This window comes from Psammomys obesus, unplaced genomic scaffold (assembly GCF_907164565.1).
Source record: "Psammomys obesus unplaced genomic scaffold, mPsaObe1.curated_primary_1811, whole genome shotgun sequence".
Lineage (NCBI taxonomy): Eukaryota > Metazoa > Chordata > Mammalia > Rodentia > Muridae > Psammomys > Psammomys obesus.
The window spans coordinates 3,950,880-3,969,877 of NW_026587215.1; the positions used below are offsets into that span (position 1 = coordinate 3,950,880).

The following is an 18,998-nucleotide window of genomic DNA, read 5'->3' on the forward strand; positions in this document are numbered from 1 at the left end:
AAGAGCAAGAGTCAACAACTTAGCTCAAAGCAGAGGACAAAAAGCAAGCTTGCCTCCTTTCTAAGAGCTCAAATGCCCAGGCTGTGGATGAGTGTCTTTCCTGATCCCGTGTAGCTTGAGTGAGGGCCCTGAGGTTTTCCTAAAAAAAAAAGCCAGAGAAAAGCCGGACGTGGTAGCTGAACAGTTTTAATCCAGCCTGGTCTACAGAGTTCTAGGACAGCCGGGGCTACACAGAAGCCCTGTCTCGAAAAATCAAAGGGGGGAAAACGTCAGAGAAAGTAGTGAGACAGCCATGGGGCTGCTGCCTGGTGATGGTCTGTGGCCCGTGGCCATCTTCACGGTCATCTTCATATTGCTGGTAGACCTGATGCATCGGCGCCAGCGCTGGACTGCCCGCTACCCACCAGGCCCTGTGCCGTGGCCTGTGCTGGGCAACCTGCTGCAGGTGGACTACCAGAATACTCCACAGAGCTTCCACAAGGTGAGGAGATAGGCTGGTGGAGGGCAGCAGACGCATAGTTTTCCTAGCAGTGCATGGTGTGGAAGCAACAGGTCCTCAAGAGGAAGGGTTGAGGTTTCTCCGCCTCCTGAAGGAGGGCACTTGCAAGCCCGAGGACATTCAACTTTTCAAGGGCAAAGACACTCGGACAGGAAGGGCAGGAGGTGGTGTGGAGGAATTTTAATCCAGCAACATGTCTGTTCTGCTCACATCCGAAGACCTTCAAGGTCTGTGTGATTGGGCTAGAAAGCAGACACGCCCTTAATATACACCTTTAATGAAGGTATGTTAGTTTGTAGAAGGAAGCAGCAATGTTTGAAAGTGATGTCTAATTGAGAGGCAGACAAGTGAGGTATCAGATCTGACAGAAAAGGATATGCCCAACTCTCACTGTTACGCCCAAGGCCACAAAGACCACCACAGAGCTAATTCCAGTGCAAACACAGTAGGGTCTTTATTACAAGCCTGAGCTCAGGCCACACAGTGGTTCTCCAGTGTAGAGCCCTGAGCTCAGGGCGAGAGGGTTGTTTATTGGGGTTACAGCAAGGTTTGGGGAGTTCCAGCTTGGCAGTTCTATGATTGATTGACATTTAGCCAATGTCCGGTATCCCGAGGGCCAAACCGTAACCCAACCTGTTGTAAAGAACTGGGTAAACTTTGGGTGGTCACTGATTGGCCACTGCTAGGGGTGATGGTTAAATATTACCCAGTAGGACTCCCGGAAGATCTGGTCTAGGGTATTCCTTGGATAGGGGATTTTATGGTCTTATTCCTGGAATTGGTGACCCATGGCCTAGTTCCTGGGACTGATGACTTTGGGGAGAGGGGAGGGGGTTGTCAGGCATGGTTGTCTCCTCAGGAGAACAGAGTTGAAAGAGAGGCCCCTTAAGAGAGCAGCACAGAGGGAGAGAGGAGGCAGAGTTTACCTGGAGAGTTTTAACGAGACACGTTGCCAACAGAGCACAGGCTAGGCACAGGTGAAGACAGAACGAGCCAGAGAATGAGAAGGAGCCAAAAGATTAGGACAGATTGTCAAAGTTAGTGTGAGGCTAGGCAGAGCAATTCAGTCAGAAGTGGGAGAAGCCAGTTTGAATCATTTAGCTGTATTGTTTGTTTGGTTTGTTTTTTTGTTTTTGTTTTTGCTTTTTTGTTTTTTTGTTTTGAGACACAGTTTCTCTGTGTAGCCCTGGCTGTCTTGGAACTCACTCTAGACCAGGCTGGCCTTGGAACTCATAGAGATCCATCTGCCTCTGTCTCCCCGAGTGCTAGGATTAAAAGTGTGTCCCGCTCTCCCCTGGCTTGGAGAAGAGTTTGAACCAGAGTTGAGTTGAACCAGCCAGCCAGAGTTTGAAAGAGCTAGAAAGGCTGAGCTTATTCAGCACTAAGTCTCAGAGGCTGAAAACAGTCTGGGCCTAGATTAGATTTTATAAAGGCTAGAAGCTTCCAGGCCTAGGTCTAGGTTGGCAGTCAGAGGCAGTAAGCCTCAGAGAGGACAATTACCCCAGGCAAATAAAGGATACCTTTACAATGTGGGGCATGATTTGACAGCAGGTTTGGGATTCATTAGAGCAGAAGTCACAGGGCCCCAAGTCCCCTGTGATCCATTGCTCAGTGAATGAAGTGTCTGGGATTCGGGAGAGGGATCAGGGCCTAATGCAGCATGTCAGTGAGGAAACTAAGAGAGAGGTGATGTGTGATCTCAGCTCTTACTGCTGAACCCGAGATTCATCATGTGCAGTGAGATGCTTATGGGGCCCAGAGGCAGTGTCCCTGCTCTGGCAAGGTCACAACAGGGTGGTCGCTCATCCGTGATGAGTCCTTTGCTGAGTGTGGAAGATGAGACACCCCAACCACAAAGGCCCATATCTCAGGCAGGAGATGGGACTCTGGCTGTCATTATCCACTAGGCTCAGCTTCCGGATGTCGAATGGTGATGGTGGTGGTGTGTGTATGCGTGTTTTCGTTTCTCTCAGGGCCAGTTAGAGCACTTTTAGAGTGAGGTACCAAGCTGGGGTGTGGAGAAGGTTTTCCACAGAGGATTCATTACAGTTTAGGTCTTTTAGAATGAGATCTCAGTGGAAACTCAGGTGTTCCAAAGCCTATGGCAATGCCAAAGCTCTTGGCTAAGCTGCTGTGCTGAGCACACCGGAGATTTGGGAAGAAGCTCATGCTTGGTCAGCTTGCAGCCAAGGCCCAGGCCTGGCAAGATCCAGGCCAAGAGGGCTGGAGGTCAGGCTGTGAGACTTGGCCTGGCAGGAGTAAATGACAAATCTCAGACTGCTGTGGTAGAAGGCTCATAGTATCATGCAGCACAAAACCCCAGCACGTTTATTTGAAATCAGGGATTTATAAGCCTTGGGCAGTGGGAGGGATTTCGAGGGTGAATGTGTTTGATTCAGTGAGGTCAGGGGGTCAGGGATAATTAATTTACATGTAATGGTACAGTGCCTCATTTTTCATGCAGCAGCATGGTCCTATCACGAGAAGGAAAATACAGTCCTTAATTATCGTAGGGGCGAGGGGAAATCTCCAAGTACAGCTAAAAGTCGCTGCTGAAGACTAAGATCCTCAGCAGGATAAGGCATTTCTAGGAATTCCCAGATGGTTGTTGGACCAGTTTCCTTATCAGGAAAGAGGCCGGCCTATAATCTGGCAATGTGAGACTCCTTACAAAATTCGGGGTCACCCAGATCAGGGAGAGGAGCTTCTAGGCCTTGATGAGAAAAGGGAGTCATCATAGACCCAGCGCGAACAAATGGCTATCCGGAGATGTCAGACTTCAACCTAGTCCAGCAAAGCCCCATAGTAGGTAGACCATTTGCCCAGGCTATGTAAGGTTCCGAGGTCTGTAACAAGCGACACACACAAATGCGTGCGTCCATGCATGCATGAGCAATACATTAAGGCTCTCCTGGTGAGCCTGGTTCTAGCCTTTGCTAGGGACCGCTTTGTAAGCGCTCTGTTCCTCCACTTTAGCTTCGGTGTCGCTATGGTGATGTGTTCAGCCTGCAGATGGCCTGGAAGCCCGTGGTCGTTATCAGTGGACTGAAGGCCGTGCACGAGGTGCTGGTGACCTGTGGAGAGGACACTGCAGACCGTCCTCCATTACCAGCCTATGAGAACCCAGGCTTTGGGCCTAAATCCAAAGGCAAAGGGCTGTGGCAACAGGGGACTGGGGTGGGCAAAAGCGGTGTCATGGGTTGGCTTGTGGGCAGCAGAGGAAGGACAGGGGTAGTGATGGAGTCAAGCAATGCAACAAAAGGTTGCTGAGGGCTGAAAGCAGAGGGCAGCATGGCCAGGTGTCCTTGGTCACGCACAGATGTGTCTGCAGGTGTGGTCCTTGCACCTTATGGGCCCGAGTGGCGAGAGCAGCGGCGATTTTGTGTGTCCACCCTGCGCAACTTCGGCCTGGGCAGGAAATCGCTGGAGCAGTGGGTGACGGAGGAGGCTGGCCACCTCTGTGATGCCTTCAGCGACCAGGCTGGTGGGTGATGGCCGAGGGAGGCAGATGGGCACAGGGAGACAGAAACGATGTCTTGACGTGCTTGCATCTCCACTCCCAGGGAGCCCCTTCAATCCAAAAACCCTCCTGAACAAATCGGTGTGCAATGTGATCGCATCCCTCATTTATGCCCAACGCTTTGAGTATGGAGACCCTTACTTCACCAGCATTTTGAAAATAATAGAAGAACATTTAGAAGATGTTTCTGGCTTCATTCCTGAGGTAGGAGGCCCAGGGCAGCCCGCAGAGCCACTTCTGTGTGGTCCATCCTCCCAGAGGAAGCTGTGTACCAAGGCCAGGGGAGAAGCCTTCTGGGAGTCAACTGCAGGAGGATAGGCCTGTTGACAAACCTGTGACAACAGGAGGGGAGAAGTGGACCCAGCTCAGGGTTTCTAGAGAGCGAGAGGACCTGTGCCCTCTGTCGACATAGAAGCCACCTATGGCTGTGGTTGCCAGGGTAAAATATTTCTTTTGTTCACCTGGGGCTGTAAGAGCCTCAAGGCCAGGTGATGGCCCCAGGTCCATTGTGAAGGAGGCGGTGGAGACTGGTCCACGTGGACACTGAGCATAGCTAGCCCCAAGGGCCAGCCAAATGCTGAACGGGTAAGAAGCTTTCCAAGCAGCCCGGAGACCTGAGTTTGAGGCCTGGGACCCCTGTAGGGTAGAGACAATTGATCCTGTCACTTGCTCACACACACCATGGTACCTGAGCCCTGTTAATTAATAGTGATTAATTAATAATTAATTACTTTTACAAAGAGGAAGCCCTGAGACTCCCTCTGTGGCTGTCACAGGCTCTCAACATGCTCCCGGTGCTCCTGCGCATCCCAGGCCTGGCTGACAAGGCCTTCCCACGGAAGAAGGTATTCATGGCCATATTCGAGAATCTGTTGAGTGAGCACAAGATGACCTGGGACCCTGCCCAGCCACCCCGAGACCTGACTGATGCCTTCCTGGCTGAGGTGGAGAAGGTGAGGGACAGCTGTGGAGATGGGGTCAGAGGCGTTGGTTAAAGTGTCCTGTGGTTTGAGGCCAGGCAGGTAGGGCCTGTGTGTCACTCTGTCTCAGCACCTAGGCTGCCTGAAGACAGTTGGCGGGTATTAAGGGGTTTCTTCCCTTTCTCTCCTGAGCCCATGCTCTCTGCCTGATATAGGCCAAGGGGAATCCTGAGAGCAGCTTCAACGATGAGAACCTACACATGGTGGTGGCCGACCTGTTCACAGCAGGGATGGTGACTACGTCAACCACACTGTCCTGGGCCCTGCTGCTCATGATCCTGCACCCGGATGTGCAGCGTGAGCCTGCCTGGGGCTGGGAGGGAGGGAAGATAGAGGCACACTCTCAGATACCTTATCTGAGGTACTTGTGGCTTCCAGCCCTGGCTTGACCCAGACTCTACAAGGGTGAAGCCATCTTTCTCCCATGGACCCAGCCCTTAATGTAGAGGTAGTAGAGGGACAAGGGGCATTCCCCTGGGGCTCCTTCACTGAGGGGTCCTGTATGCCCAGGCCGTGTCCAGCAGGAAATCGATGAAGTCATCGGGCAGGCGCGGCGTCCAGAGATGGCAGACCAGGCCTGCATGCCCTACACCAATGCTGTGGTCCATGAGGTGCAGCGCTTTGCAGACATCGCTCCAGTGAATTTTCCACATATGGTATCCCGTGACATTGAAGTGCAGGGCTTCCGCATCCCCAAGGTAGGAATGGGGACCCTTGTCCCAGGATCGCTCTAGGCAAACAAGGGCGGCAAAGAACAAGACCAACATCCTGGATTTCCAACCTGGTTGTGAGAATACTACAGCCATTGCCCAAGGATCCCCAGGGAAGAGGGATGCCCAATGATTTGAGCGTCAGGGATCTTAGGAAGCACAGCACAAAGGAACAAGGGTTGGTTTGGGCCTCCATGGGAGACTACTCACAGGACACTCCTCCATGGCGTAGAGAAGATGCTGAGATGCTCCGGGGTTGAGGGTGAGTGAAAGGATCCAGTGTGTGAGGCACAGACTGTGCATGTGATCATAGTGACCAGAGTCACCCCAGTCCATGTCCACACCATGTCTCTCCTGCCAGGGGACCACCCTCATCACCAACCTGTCCTCCGTGCTGAAGGACGAGACTGTGTGGGAGAAGCCCCTCCAGTTCCATCCTGAGCACTTCCTGGATGCCCAGGGCTACTTTGTGAAGCATGAGGCCTTCATGCCATTCTCAGCAGGTGCCTGTGGGGTGCCTGGCTTCCCTTCCCCTTCCCAGAATGCCTTGAATTGTGAGGCCAGGTCCCTGGGTGACTGAGCCCCTCTCCCATACACAGGCCGCAGAGTATGCCTGGGGGAGCCCCTGGCCCGCATGGAGCTCTTCCTGTTCTTCAGCTGCCTCCTGCAGCGCTTTAGCTTCTCGGTGCCTGATGGACAGCCCCGGCCCAGCGACCACCGTGTCTTTGCAATCCCAGTTGCTCCCTCTCCCTATCAGCTGTGTGCTGTGGTGCGATAATTCCAGTCCTGTTCTGCAGGGTGGCCTGAGCCATGCAGGACAGATCAGTCTTGTGGCTGCTGCTGTTTCCTGCTCTAAATTCAATCCCTGTCTCTGTTGGGTCCTCAGATAATAGTTGTCAACCAACCTGCCTCACCCCCTCACACTCCCAAGGGACAACTAAAATGCTGTGAGAAGAGAGTGTGTTGGGCAGAGGGCTACAGTTTCAGAACTTGGGAGCCTATCCTGCTCTCTATAGCAAAGTCAACTACATAATGAGAGCTTGTTGCCAGAGCCCACTGGCAGAGTTGAATGGTTCTTGAGTCGGGAGTGAGGATTGAAATTAATAAGCCAACACACAACACATGGGACCTTTCTGAGAGGCTCTAGCAGAAGCTAGCCACCTTGCTTTATTCTAGACTGACCATTTTAAGACAGAACAAAAACACAATAAATGAATTCACAGGGAAGTCAAACAAAAGGGTTACTTTGACAAGACATCCTACCTGCTGTCTCAAAAGGAGATAGGCTTGGTAGCTTATCACTGACTCCAGTGAAGGCCAGGGCAAAAGCAGTCTTTCTGCTGAGATCTAAATAACAAAGCAGCCTGGCAGACCAGGGGCTCCCAACAGGTCTCCCTTTTTTATATTTTAAAAATTGACCATAACTTAAGAGTGATGGAGCAGAAGATTGTGCCTGTCTTAGGTTCTCTCTCTTTTTTTGTAATTTTTATTAATTACAGTTTATTCACTTTGTATCCCAGCTGTAGCCCTCTCCCCCATCCCCTCCCTAATCCCATCCTCTCCTTCTCCTATGCCCCTCCCCCAGTTCAATAATAGGGGAGGTCCTCTTCCCCTTCCATCTGACCCTAGTCTGTCAGGTCTCATCAGGACTGGCTTCTTTGTTTTCCTCTGTGGACTGGTAAGGCTGCTCCCCCTTCAGGTGGAGGTGATCAAAGAGCCAGCCCATGAGTTCATGTCAGAGATAGTCCTTGTTCCTATTACTGGGGAACCCTCTTGGACACTGAGCTGCCATGGGCTACTTCTGTGCAGGAGTTCTAAGTTATCTCCGTGAATGGTCCTTGTTTGAAGTATCAGTCTCAGAAAGACCCCAGTGCCAAAATTTTTGGATTCTGTTGCTCTCCTTGTGCAGCTCCTGTTTCCATCTCCCCCTTCTTTCATAAGATTCCCTGCACTCTGCCTGAAGTTTGGCTATGAATCTCAGCATATGTTTTGAAACCCTGCTGGGTAGAGTCTTTCAGAGGCACTCTGTGATAGGCTCTTGTCCTGTTCCCTGTTTTCTCCCTCTTCTAATGTCTGTCTTGTTTGCCCTTCTGAATGAAGACTGAGCATCTTACCCAGAGAGGTTGTCTCTTAAAAGATATATTCTTACCTGTCATTGGTACATGAATTCCATAATTCATGCCCTGTCTTAGGTTGAATCTTTTTTAGAGAGAGCTTATCCATTTTTGACTACCAACCTCCACTAGGGTAGATACTGGGGCTTAATCTTATGCAGATCAGATCGGCTTTAACATACTAAAAGGCCTTCAGGAAGTTTTTAATTGTCACTAGTAGGAGATATGCTCCTAAAAAGAGTAATAAGCCACGTCCAAATAACATTCCATAAGTGACTTAAACGATGACCCCTAGTATAAAAACCAAGCCTGAGAAACATTCACAGGAGCCATAATAAAAAGCTGTTGAACAATCAGAACCATTTGAAAGCTTAGAAATACAGTTTGTTAGTTTACATTGATGGCAAGAAACATTAAAGTTTGAATCTTGTATAAAAACATTAACATTTCCAAACAGGGCATAAGGAGAATTTACATAGGCAGTTACAGGGCCTCCCAAGAGTTTCTGTGGCAATCCTCCATATATAGGTCTGCTGAAAACCAGAATCAGCTCAAAGTCCCATAGCCAGTCCTCTTTTCCATTCTTCCTGATTTTGTTGAGAATTGTCCTCATTACCAGATCAATCGAGTCCAGTCACATTGTATAAGAGGTTTCTCTGTATAACATCTTCTCCCAGGAGCAGAATGAAACAAAGGTTGGTCAGGAGCATTAGCCCAATAGAGCTCTCTGTTCACCATCAGGACAGAATTCACCATGGTCAACAGCAGGAACATCCTCCTTCCAGGGAACAACTGCAAATTGTACCAGCCTTTCTCAGATCCACCTGGCTCCTTTTGCATCCTAAGGACACACAGATATGTCCTCTTCCCCATATTAATATGGGGTTGGGGCCCTACCATATTCCAGTAATCAGATCTTTCCATTTTACTTGAGTATAATTATGTTTGGTATTAGGGTGCCACAATCGATCAGCTGCAGAATGGCCAGGTATATCCACATTTAAAAAATTTTAAAGAGCATGATTAAGATTTGGGAATATGACTCCCCTTTGTTATTTTTGCAATTGGTTCTTAAGAGATCCATGAGAATGTGTCATAGTTCCTTAGCCTTGAGGATTATATGGAATACCTATTTTATGACTTATATTCATTTGTGTACAGAAACGCTGAAAAGCTTGAGTAATATATGCAGTACCATCATCAGTCTTTATAATGGAAGGAATACCAACTGTAACAAAACACTTTAAGCAATGACTTATAACATGTTTGGTGGCTTCTCCTGCTAAGGGAGTTGCCATGATAAATCCTGAAAAAGTATCAATTGTTATGTGACTTGTTTAGAATGGTTTTAATCCTAGGTTTTAAGTAAGTTAACTTTATGTTACAGATTTTAACCATACCCAATAACCAATAATCTATAACCAAGACATTAAACATGGTAAATTTATACCTTTAAGACAGAGAGACAAAACACCTTGCTACTTGTGAATCTGATTTTTTTATGACCATAGAAGCTTTGTAGCATAATTAACCATTAGCTTTCTTACTGGAAAAACCGAGAAGCTGCCCCCACCACCACCCTTTTTCCCCCCTACCTCCGAGTGATTTTAGCCTTAGCTGGACACTGCTCAGCAAGTTCTAACTTCCACAACAGGATCTTCTGCTAAACATTCTCTTGCGAATTGCTTCCGGTCCCCTGGGCAGAGGGGACAAGGACTCTAACAGAACTTGAGTAAAAGCTGATGTAGGACAATATTGAGAGCATGTAGTTTTCAATTCCTTTAATTGTTTAAGAGATATAGGTGCATGGACTTTCACCATATTAACCTGTCCATCAGTTTGCTCTGGAAAACCATAAAACTCAGTTATATCTTTTCCATTGTGCCTAGAGTGTTTTTCCTCCAACTCTGCAACCTTATCAGGATCTGAGTCATTCTCAAAGTCTTCTCCTAACAAGAAATTATTATCATTAGGAGGGACATACAGCTCTTCTGGAGGAGCTGATGGTCTAATCTCGTTTTGTCTTGAAGCTTCCCATTTTTCTATCCTCTTTCTCTTTAACCCTAAAAGTTTCACTTTCTCAGTTCCATGCTGCATAGACAGACTATTTCTAATTAAATTCTATACAAAAAACTCGACTGCCTTGTCCCATTTTTACTCTCAGATTTATTCACTGCACCCTTTTACTTTACAATTCCAGTTCGACAACACCTGAGGTTGTTTCCTTCACTGCTTCCCTATATCTCAAGCCCCACATTTGGGCGCCAAACTTAATAAACCAACACACAACACATGGGACCTTTCCTAGAGGCTCTAGCCACCTTGCTTTATTCCAGACTGACCCTTTTAAGTCAGAGCAAAAGCACCTTAGTACAATGAATGAATTCACAGGAAGTCAAGCAAAAGCTGTGACTTTGACAAGACATCCCACCTGCTGTCTCAAACAAAAGGAGCTAGGCTTGGTAGCTTATCACTGACTCCAGTGAAGGCCAAGGTGAAAGCAGTCTTTCCACCGAGATCTCCAACAGCTTGTATCATAAAAACAAAAGGAAAGAGAGAGAGTTGTGCTGGTGTTCAGGAGTGACAGATGACCCTATGTCACCCATAAAGACCTATGAACAGTCACTAGGTTTGTGACAAACTGCTGGTAGACATCAGGACTCCATAAGTGTCATGGACAGATAGAAATGGATTTCTGCTAAGAGTCAACAGTGCTCCTGCCTGGGTGACAAAAGATGGCAGTGGTCCCTGAGGTGCCTTGAGGTGGTAAAAACGTTCACAGACCTAGAAGGGCTGCTGTCCTTACATTGTTGTGCCCGATTTGAGAGACCCCAAAAGACCACTAGGAGTCAAGTCCGTTGCAAATCACAGGAGGATCTTTATTCAAGCTTAAGCTCGGGCGGCCAATCTTCCCTGCCGCAGCAGGTTAGAAAGTGAGGCCCTGAGTCTCAGGGAGGCAAAGTTTTTAAAGGGAAGAACAGTGAGCAGGGAATTCCAAGCCTTGCAGTTACAGGGAAGGGAAAGTTTTGGGTAGGGGTTTCAGCAATCGAGATGTCCTTTAGGCAAATTGTTCAAGCCACCTGGCCAAACCGACAGATAGTAAGATATCTGTACGATAGCCTGCTGGGTGGAATGGAGGACCTATTAACACATTCTGTGGCATTTATGACAACCTGCAGGGTGGAGGGCTATGTGGCTCTTCTCAGAACCCAAAGGTGAGGGTCAAGTCACTCCAAGGTCAGTCAACTTAAGATAGAGTCTGAGAAACAAAATGGAGTCACCTCTGCCATCCTCAGTTTCTTCAACATCTCAGGTTGATCACAGAGAGAAGGCACGGAAGAATTGCAGTGACAGTTCATGGTGATGGAAAGAGCCTGTCAGAGATCTGTCCAGACAGAAGTCAGGACTTCCAGCCACCAAGTGTGACTCAGGTTGAGGATATTGCTCACAGGAAAGGTCACTGAACATCACTGTCCAGGGGCTTGGTGGGTCCCATAGACACGGGGCACCCACATGGCTGACCCCAGTCTCCACACCCTCCAAGTCAGACTCACACATACAGAGCCACTTGCCTCAACCCTGTTGTGGTATCAAAGGTTCCACAGGGCCTCATCCCAGCAGAGCAGAGACGCTGCTATTGGCATGCTCCAGCCTCTCAGGCAAGGTCTCCCACTGCCGATGGGATTCAAGCACTTGACCTGGAATGTGCAGGACAGAACTCCCCAAGCTGAGGTCATTCTACTGCCCTGGCCACATTCCTCAGCACTCGAGAATTCTACACATTGATGTGAGTGTCTTTTTTGTTTTATTTTGGTTGGGTATCACCAATATTTACTAGCCTTACCATGTAGTGGAAGTTTTGGTTTCTTTAAAAACTCAGTTATGGGGGCTGGAGAGATGGCTCAGTGGTTAAGAGCACTGTCTGCTCTTCCAAATGACCTGGGTTCAATTCCCAGCAACCACATGGCAGCTCACAACTGTCTGTAATGCTGATTCCAAGCGCTCTGACACCTTCACACTAATGCACATAAAATAAAATCGAATAAATTGTTAAAAAAAAAAAAAACTCCGTTATGTTATGTGGACAGGCTTTTGTTTTAATCCCAGGTGTGGGATACGGGGCTGCTTAAGTTTGTCCGCAGCTGTTAACTATGATTGTCTTGTGCTTTGAGAGGGGCCTGATCTTTGCCAGCTGCAGATAGTTTAATTATGAGGACTGTGAAAGGGAATAAACGCCAGAGCTGGGAGAGAGTGGGAGGCGGGGAGGAGGAGGGCGCCAAGAAAGAAGATGGCTACTGCTGCTCCCCACTCATCCTCCCACCCCCTAAATCTGAGGAAATATAAACATTTACGAATATTTACCAGCCTGACAGTTTTATTTCTCATGGTGCTGGTTACTGATCACAAGGCCTTTATGCACTCAGCCAGCACACTCCAGGGCGCCTCCCCCAGGAGGACCTCTCCATTTGCAGCACTCAGCTCAGTGGTGCAAGTCATTCCCAGTGTGCGGGGGCCCCCCCTGCAGCCCCTCCCCAGACCCCTTCATCTGCTGACATGAAGCCCTGCACCCCACGACAGCAGCTGTCCTCGCTCTCCTCTGCACGACGCTGGCGCCCATCATTCCGCCTCAGTTTCTGTGAGCTGACAGAGTGCGCTCACGCACGGTCTCTCTGTGACTGACTTAAGTCGTCAAGCCTCCTTCCCGTCCAGCAGGCATCACACTGGCTCTTTAAAGCCCAACTGTGCGAATGAACCCTGCTCAGCCAGAGCTCGCTTGTCTTTCCCTGGTTTCAGTTACAGTGATCACCACGGTCCAAAATTCCAGAAATGATCAGTTCACAGATTTTGAGGAGTATTCTGTCCTTGGCCCAGTCATGTTGGGGACAGAAGGGGTGTCTTTGTCCCACACGTTCACGTTAGAAGGGACGTTATGGGTCTGTGTCACCATAGCTGCACCTGCGGTACTGTAGTCTTTGTGTTTAACTAGGAAGCTAATGGCGTCCTAACCCTGTGTCACAATGCCCATTCTCTTCCCCTCAGTACAGCGCATCTTCAGGCCTTGCATCATCCTGTGTCGTTACGTGTGTGCAGGACAGTGAGATATCTAGGGATTCGACATTTGAAGGGCTTTTACTGTATTTTTTTTTTTTTTTTGATAATTGATGTTGTTATTAATCTCTTGCTGGACTTGATTTTGTAAAATAAACTCATAAGGATGAATGGGTAGAAAAAAAGAGTATATTTTACAGTTGGTTCTATTGCTGGGCTATTGTAGGCATCCACTGTGGGTCTTGGAATAAAGTCCATTTTGTGTGTGTATGTGGTTTGTTTTTTGAGACAGGGTTTCTCTTTGTAGCCTTGGCTGTCCTGGACTCACTTTGTAGACCAGCTGGCTTCTGGCCTTGAACTTATAGGGATCTGCCTGCCTTTGCCTCCCTGAGTGCTAGGATTAAAGGCTTGCTACACCTTGTTCAGTTCTTTTTTTTAGATTTATTTATTTATTTAGTGTATATGAGTGCCCAATCTGCATGTACACCTGCATGTCAGAAAAGGGAATTAGATCTCAGAATAGATGGTTGTGAGCCACCATGTGGTTGCTGAGAATTGAACTCAGGACCTCTGAAAGAACAGACAGTGCTCTGAACCACTGAGCCATCTTTCCAGGCCCCCTTTAAAAAAATATGGATCACTTCACAAATTTGTTCGTCATCATTGTGCAGGGGTTGAGCGACCAAAAGATAAATTAGCAGCTATTATTAAGACCTGAAGTAGGTGGGTAGAGAAGTCCAGTAATGCTCTAAGGGGAAGGACCACCTCACTGCATTCTTTCCCCACCCACTAGAGATAACAGTTGCTAGGAAACTGGCCCATCCCCCTAGGGAGGGACACCAGGTCATTATGGTCTGGGGACCTTCCTATAGCCAATCAATTCAAAATGTAGCATTTTGACCAATAGATGCTTGCCAGGCAGGAATCGCCCCTGCCTTGGGCATGCTGGGAGGGACCAGAATCTATAAATCACCCAACTAACCTGGGCACAGTGCACTCAGCTCCCACTGCTTCAGTGGTGGGGGTGTGTGAGCCTAAGCTGCAGCTTGTAATTTACAATAAAAAGAACCTCATGTATTTACAGCAGAGTCTACTTATTCCTGGTCTTTTGGGGTTTGTGAACTGGGCAGAACAGGGTCATGCTGATCTTCTCAGTATCTCTATAAAACTGTATCCAATTTTAGTATCTATCTATCTATCTATCTTTGTTTTTTTTTTTTTTTTTGTTGTTTTTGTTTTTTTGAGACAGGGTTTCTCTGTGTAGCCTTGGCTGTCCTGGGCTCACTTTGTAGACCAGGCTGGTCTCGAACTCAGTGATCCACCTGCTTCTGCCTCCCAGAGGGCTGGGATTACAGGCGTGTGTCGCTGCACCCGGCTACAACTTGTTCTCTTAATCACTGAGCTAGGACCCTACCTTAGTATTGAGGCAGTGTCTCCTCTTGATGAACCTGGAGTCACTTCAGCTAGACTGGCAGGTCCCAGAGCCCTGAGGATACCCATGTTCCTGCCTACTAATCCCGGGGTTGCTAATGGATACCTGGCTCTTACGTAGGTGCTAGGGATCCTGTAAGAAAGTATAAGATGGGTGTTGGTTGTGCACCCCTTTAATCCCAGCACTCACTCGGGAAGTAGAGGCAAATGGATCTTTTTGAGTTGGAGGCCAGACGGGTCTACAGAGCAAGCCTCCAAGACAGACAGGACTGATACACAGAGAGATCCTGTCTTGAAAAACCAAAGAGGAAAGTACAGGTGGTCTATTTCCACTACCAAAATTGTCTCAGGTGGACTTAAGTTTACCAGTTCACAATCAAGCAAGAGACAGAAGTCCCCTGCAGCAGCTGGTGCCTGCTTGCCCAGGCACATTTAGTTTATCTCGAGGTGGACCATTCTGACATTCTGCTATGGGACTGAGCCCATGAGTCATGGAGGAAGAAGGGCATCTTGAGCCTCAGGATGTACATTGCATAAGGGTCCATGTCCTCAAAACTCAGAACCAAAATTAAGTGTGAACTGAGGCGATAAAATGGAATTTGGGGTGGGGGATCATACCAAACAGTCTGGAAGACTGTAACACCCCAAGCTGTAGGGTAAAAGGGCCAACATGAAAAACACCTGACCCCGACTTGACCCCAAGATCAGGGCCAAGAGACAGAATCTCACCAATCTCTGAGATTACCACAGAAACCCACCAATCACTAAACAGGAAGACCCACCAGTTCCTGAGCACGAAAACCCACCTATCCCTGGAAAGCCCCCCCAACCCCCTCCAAAAAAGACTCTACATTAACTCTGCCTTCTGTTGGGTTCTCTGCTGTCTCATCCTGTGCTTTTCCCTTTCAATAAATCTCTTGTGTGAGGTTCACTGTGTGGTGTTCCTTTGCTCCCGATCAATCGCCAGGATGCCTCTCAGGGTGGAGCTGGAACACTTTCTCCAGAGCCGAGCTTCCACTGGGGACGCCTCCCAGAGCTGGAGCAGAACTCTTACACCTGTACCGGGGACCCCTCCCCCCTCCCAAGAGCTGTGTCTTTCAGGGGAAGCCTTTCACTTTTAGAGCCACATCCCTTACACAATTACCTACCCAGCGGGCCGGAGGCCGAGATTTGTGATTAGGACTATCAAAAGAATTGTTTGGGGCCTACCTGGTCTATCATTTTGTCTGAGCTGGTGGCTGGCCCTGAAGGACTGCTAAATAAATTCTGTTGCTTTCAAAACTCTGAGTCCTTGGCAAGTGTGTCCCGTTCCCCACACTACCAGGAGTCTTTTTCCCTCTGGGAACGGTGGAACCAGTAAGACTAGACATCAGCTGATCAGGGGAAGAAACTCAGTCTTGACTAAGACCGAGAGAAGTAGAAGGTAAAATCCAGAAGTTAAGAGATTATAGGTCTACATAAAGAGAAGAGGTGGAAGGGCGCTAATAAAGGGGAAGTGGGTTTTGTTTTTGTTTTTTTTCAAGTTTTCTCTTCGTAGTCCCGGCTGTGTAGATCAGGCTGGCCTTGAACTCACAGAGATCCACCTGCCTCCCTGAGTGCTGGGATTACAGGCATGCATATATATATATATATGATTTATTTATTTATTGTGTATACAATATTCTGTATACAATGTATGTAGACCTGCGAGCTAGAAGAGGGCACCATATCTCATTATAGGTGGTTGTGGGACACCATGTGGTTGCTGGGAATTGAACTCATGACCCCTGGAAGAGCAGCCGGTGCTCTTAACCTCTGAGCCATCTCTCCAGCCCAAGGGGAATGGTATTAATGTCTTCTCTGGGAGTGCAGATTTGCTGGGAATTTGGGTCCTATCTCAAGGTGATGGAGACTGATCCCAGGCAGAGCCTTGCAAATGCCAGGCACGCTCTGCCTTAGCCACCTTTCCCAGTTCTTCTCAGCCATTAGAAAGCGTGTCTTTTAATGTGCAGTCAGAGCTGATGCCACAGCCTTGGAGGATGTCAGTGTTCCGTTGATACCAGTCAGGGAACGCTATTCTCCGAACACTCCCCCCCTCCCCCCAAGTCCGAGGAACAGAAGCTGCCTCTGGTATAGGTCATCTCCTCCGCGGTCCCCGCCCGCCCCACCCCCACCCCTGCAGCCGTCATGGCGGCCTGGCGGTTAAGTTCGTGCGCTCGCCGCCTTTCCGCGATTCGAGGCCTCCAGGCTGCCCGGCTCCGCCGGAAATCCAGCTCCTCCAAGGCTGTGACCACCCGGCCTGCTGTGGCAAAAGAGAATCAGGAAGAGCTGACCGTGCACTGGATGGAGGACCCAGATCTCCCCGACAAAAACGTGTACGCGAAGAACCCCGACTTCCACGGCTACTGCGAGGAGGATCCCGAGGTGGACGTCTGGAATATGCACGCCGTCTTCTTCTTCGGTTTCTCCGTCCTGGTCTTCGGCAGCGCCTTTGTGGCTTATGTGCCAGACCACAGGATGACTGAGTGGGCCGGCCGGGAGGCTGGGAGGCTGGTGAAATACCGAGAAGCCAATGGCCTCCCCATCATGGAGTCCAACTATTTTGACCCCAGCAAGCTCCAACTGCCGGAAGAGGACTGAGCGGGACTTAAGCAGCTCCACCTCGTCCACTCCCTGCCTGTTTTACTGTTCCCTCCGAAGAGAACCTGTCAAAGAAAAACAAGAGTGCGTTACTCCAGCTGGGCCTATCGATTTATTTGGCCAAGGGACCACACCTGAAGAAGACCGATTCGCCTGAAACTGTGCTAAAGAGACGGAAGGAACAATTATCCCTTTAATGAGATAATATATTTGCCTTCGCAGAAACCCCGTCCTGGATCTAGTTTCCTGTGTGGCCTCCACCTTGTGGTATACCCGCTTTGGTAGCTCACAAAAGCATAGCCCGGGAATTTTTTACCCTCAATGTTCTGGGCTCTCTTGCTCTCTGTATCCCCCCTTCCTCTGCTTCTGCCTCGGGGCTGCTTGATCAAGCCGCATTACTAACCTCTAGGTCTAACTCAAAGGGCATGGCTTTCTCTTCTCCGTCTTCTGGCATCTGCCCGTTTTTTCAGCTTGTTTACCCTGGTATGTTTCTTTTAAACTCTAATAAAATTGTTCCAAGCTTCCCTCCGAGGTCATCCTTAAGTTAGTTTCCTTTCGTAAGGCTTACTTTACACTATTTGTCTGCCTGTGTGGGTATATGTGAGCGCACGCGCAGGGTGAAGCCAGAGGCCTCAGAGCCCCTGCAGCTGGAGTTGGAAACTGATCTTGGGTCTTCTACAAGAGCTGAATGAACTTCCACTGAGCCATCTCTCTCCCCCTGTTCTTTTATTAATGAACCCAAAGAGGGGCCCCTGTTTCCCTGGTAACAGAATTACCATTTAGGTAGAGGTCACCTGGCATCTTAGACCCAGCAAGTTTGGCTAGAGCTTCTGACCTGCAGATGTTTTCTTCTCAAAAACAAACTTGATTATAGTGGGGCAGAAATTTAGCTGGGCCAGCTTTCCTCAGAAATATTCATGACTTTAACCCCAGTGCTTGAAGAATTCCTAGGCGGTGTTAATCTTGAGAGTCATGAGAAGAAAAACAGTTCCACAATTTTGAGCAAAATTTGAAGCAAGCTTTAAACACTGACCAGGATAAACACTGGTCAGGTCCACCCTGGACCCCAGAGAGTGCCACCAATTTGCAGGGGTTTAAAAAGACAAAACCCACAATTCAACTCAGGAGGCAGAGGCAGAGGCAGGTAGATCTTTGTGAGTCTGAGGCTAGCCTGGTCTACTGAGCGAGTTCCAGAACAGCCAAGGCTACACTGAGAGACCCTCTCTTGAAAAGCAACAAAAACAAAGCAAAACAAAAAAAGATGGTGCACCACAATGACTGCCACCTGGGTTGTGGTAACGCTAACCCCTGGGAAAGACTGCCCCAATTGGTCCAAACTAGATGAGCAGGACTCTGGAGAGCTGATTGCCCCGCTTTGCCTAGACAAAGTAAGGTCAGTTCCCCTGTTGTTTTTAAAAACAAAAATCTCACATATTCAACTTTACCAATAGGCACTCGAGAGCCAGATATTGGGGTGAAGCCTGCCAGCTCAGGGAGGCAGAGAAAGCACCTAGCTGACCTTCCTACCCAGCCAATGTTCCAGAAGAAGAAAAGCCCCTTCTCCACAATGTCCCCCCTTCCTGTGTTTACTTATGTTCACTGCCTGTCAACTGCCTGCTTGCTCTGCCTCTTGACCTATGATTTGTTTTATTTAGCTTTTGTTTACAGGAAGCTCCTCAGCTAAAGGTGTGTACTAGGGCTGAGCCACACCACAACAAGAAACAGGTTTTTCCAGTTCACAGTCTCAGGGTTCACAATGGGATCAATCATCCTGCAACATCCACCTACCCTCTCTCCCCGTTTTCCTCTTCCACAGAGAGGCTTCTTGTCTTCTAGGCCTAGTGGCTTAAGACTGATGCCATCCTGGTACTCCTGCCCCCAATGCCATGGAGAACACGGGAGCCTGGGATGACTATCTAGGTAATGGAGTATGGACTGGCCTCTGGTATTTGAATTGATACACATAGGGCATTTGTATTATACTTCCTGCTATAACTTATCCTTTTCAGGTCTCTGATGGTATTGACAGCTGGGCTAACTGTAGGTTTGTCAGCTTGGCAGCGGCAGGCAATCCAT

General features: G+C 48.6%; 2 protein-coding genes across 3 annotated transcripts; both read left to right on the forward strand.

Annotated features, from left to right (window-relative positions):
• The first annotated feature begins 33 nt into the window (after positions 1-33).
• On the forward strand, positions 34-9,961 carry LOC129673283 (cytochrome P450 2D3-like). 2 transcript variants are annotated; one of them, XM_055603014.1, is made up of 9 exons: positions 34-481; positions 3,476-3,647; positions 3,831-3,983; positions 4,063-4,223; positions 4,796-4,972; positions 5,155-5,304; positions 5,464-5,697; positions 6,071-6,212; positions 6,309-9,961. In XM_055603014.1, the coding sequence occupies exons 1-9, from the start codon at positions 293-295 to the stop codon at positions 6,485-6,487; spliced, it is 1,557 nt and encodes a 518-aa protein (XP_055458989.1). In that variant the 5' UTR covers positions 34-292; the 3' UTR covers positions 6,488-9,961. The 2 variants fall into 2 exon arrangements, with proteins under 2 accessions (XP_055458989.1, XP_055458988.1); XM_055603013.1 differs by having other exon boundaries at positions 35-481; positions 5,155-5,296; positions 5,510-5,697.
• A 6,508-nt stretch (positions 9,962-16,469) lies between these two features.
• On the forward strand, positions 16,470-16,922 carry LOC129673220 (NADH dehydrogenase [ubiquinone] 1 beta subcomplex subunit 11, mitochondrial-like). Its single transcript, XM_055602915.1, has one exon. The coding sequence runs from the start codon at positions 16,470-16,472 to the stop codon at positions 16,920-16,922; it is 453 nt and encodes a 150-aa protein (XP_055458890.1).
• Positions 16,923-18,998: the final 2,076 nt, after the last annotated feature.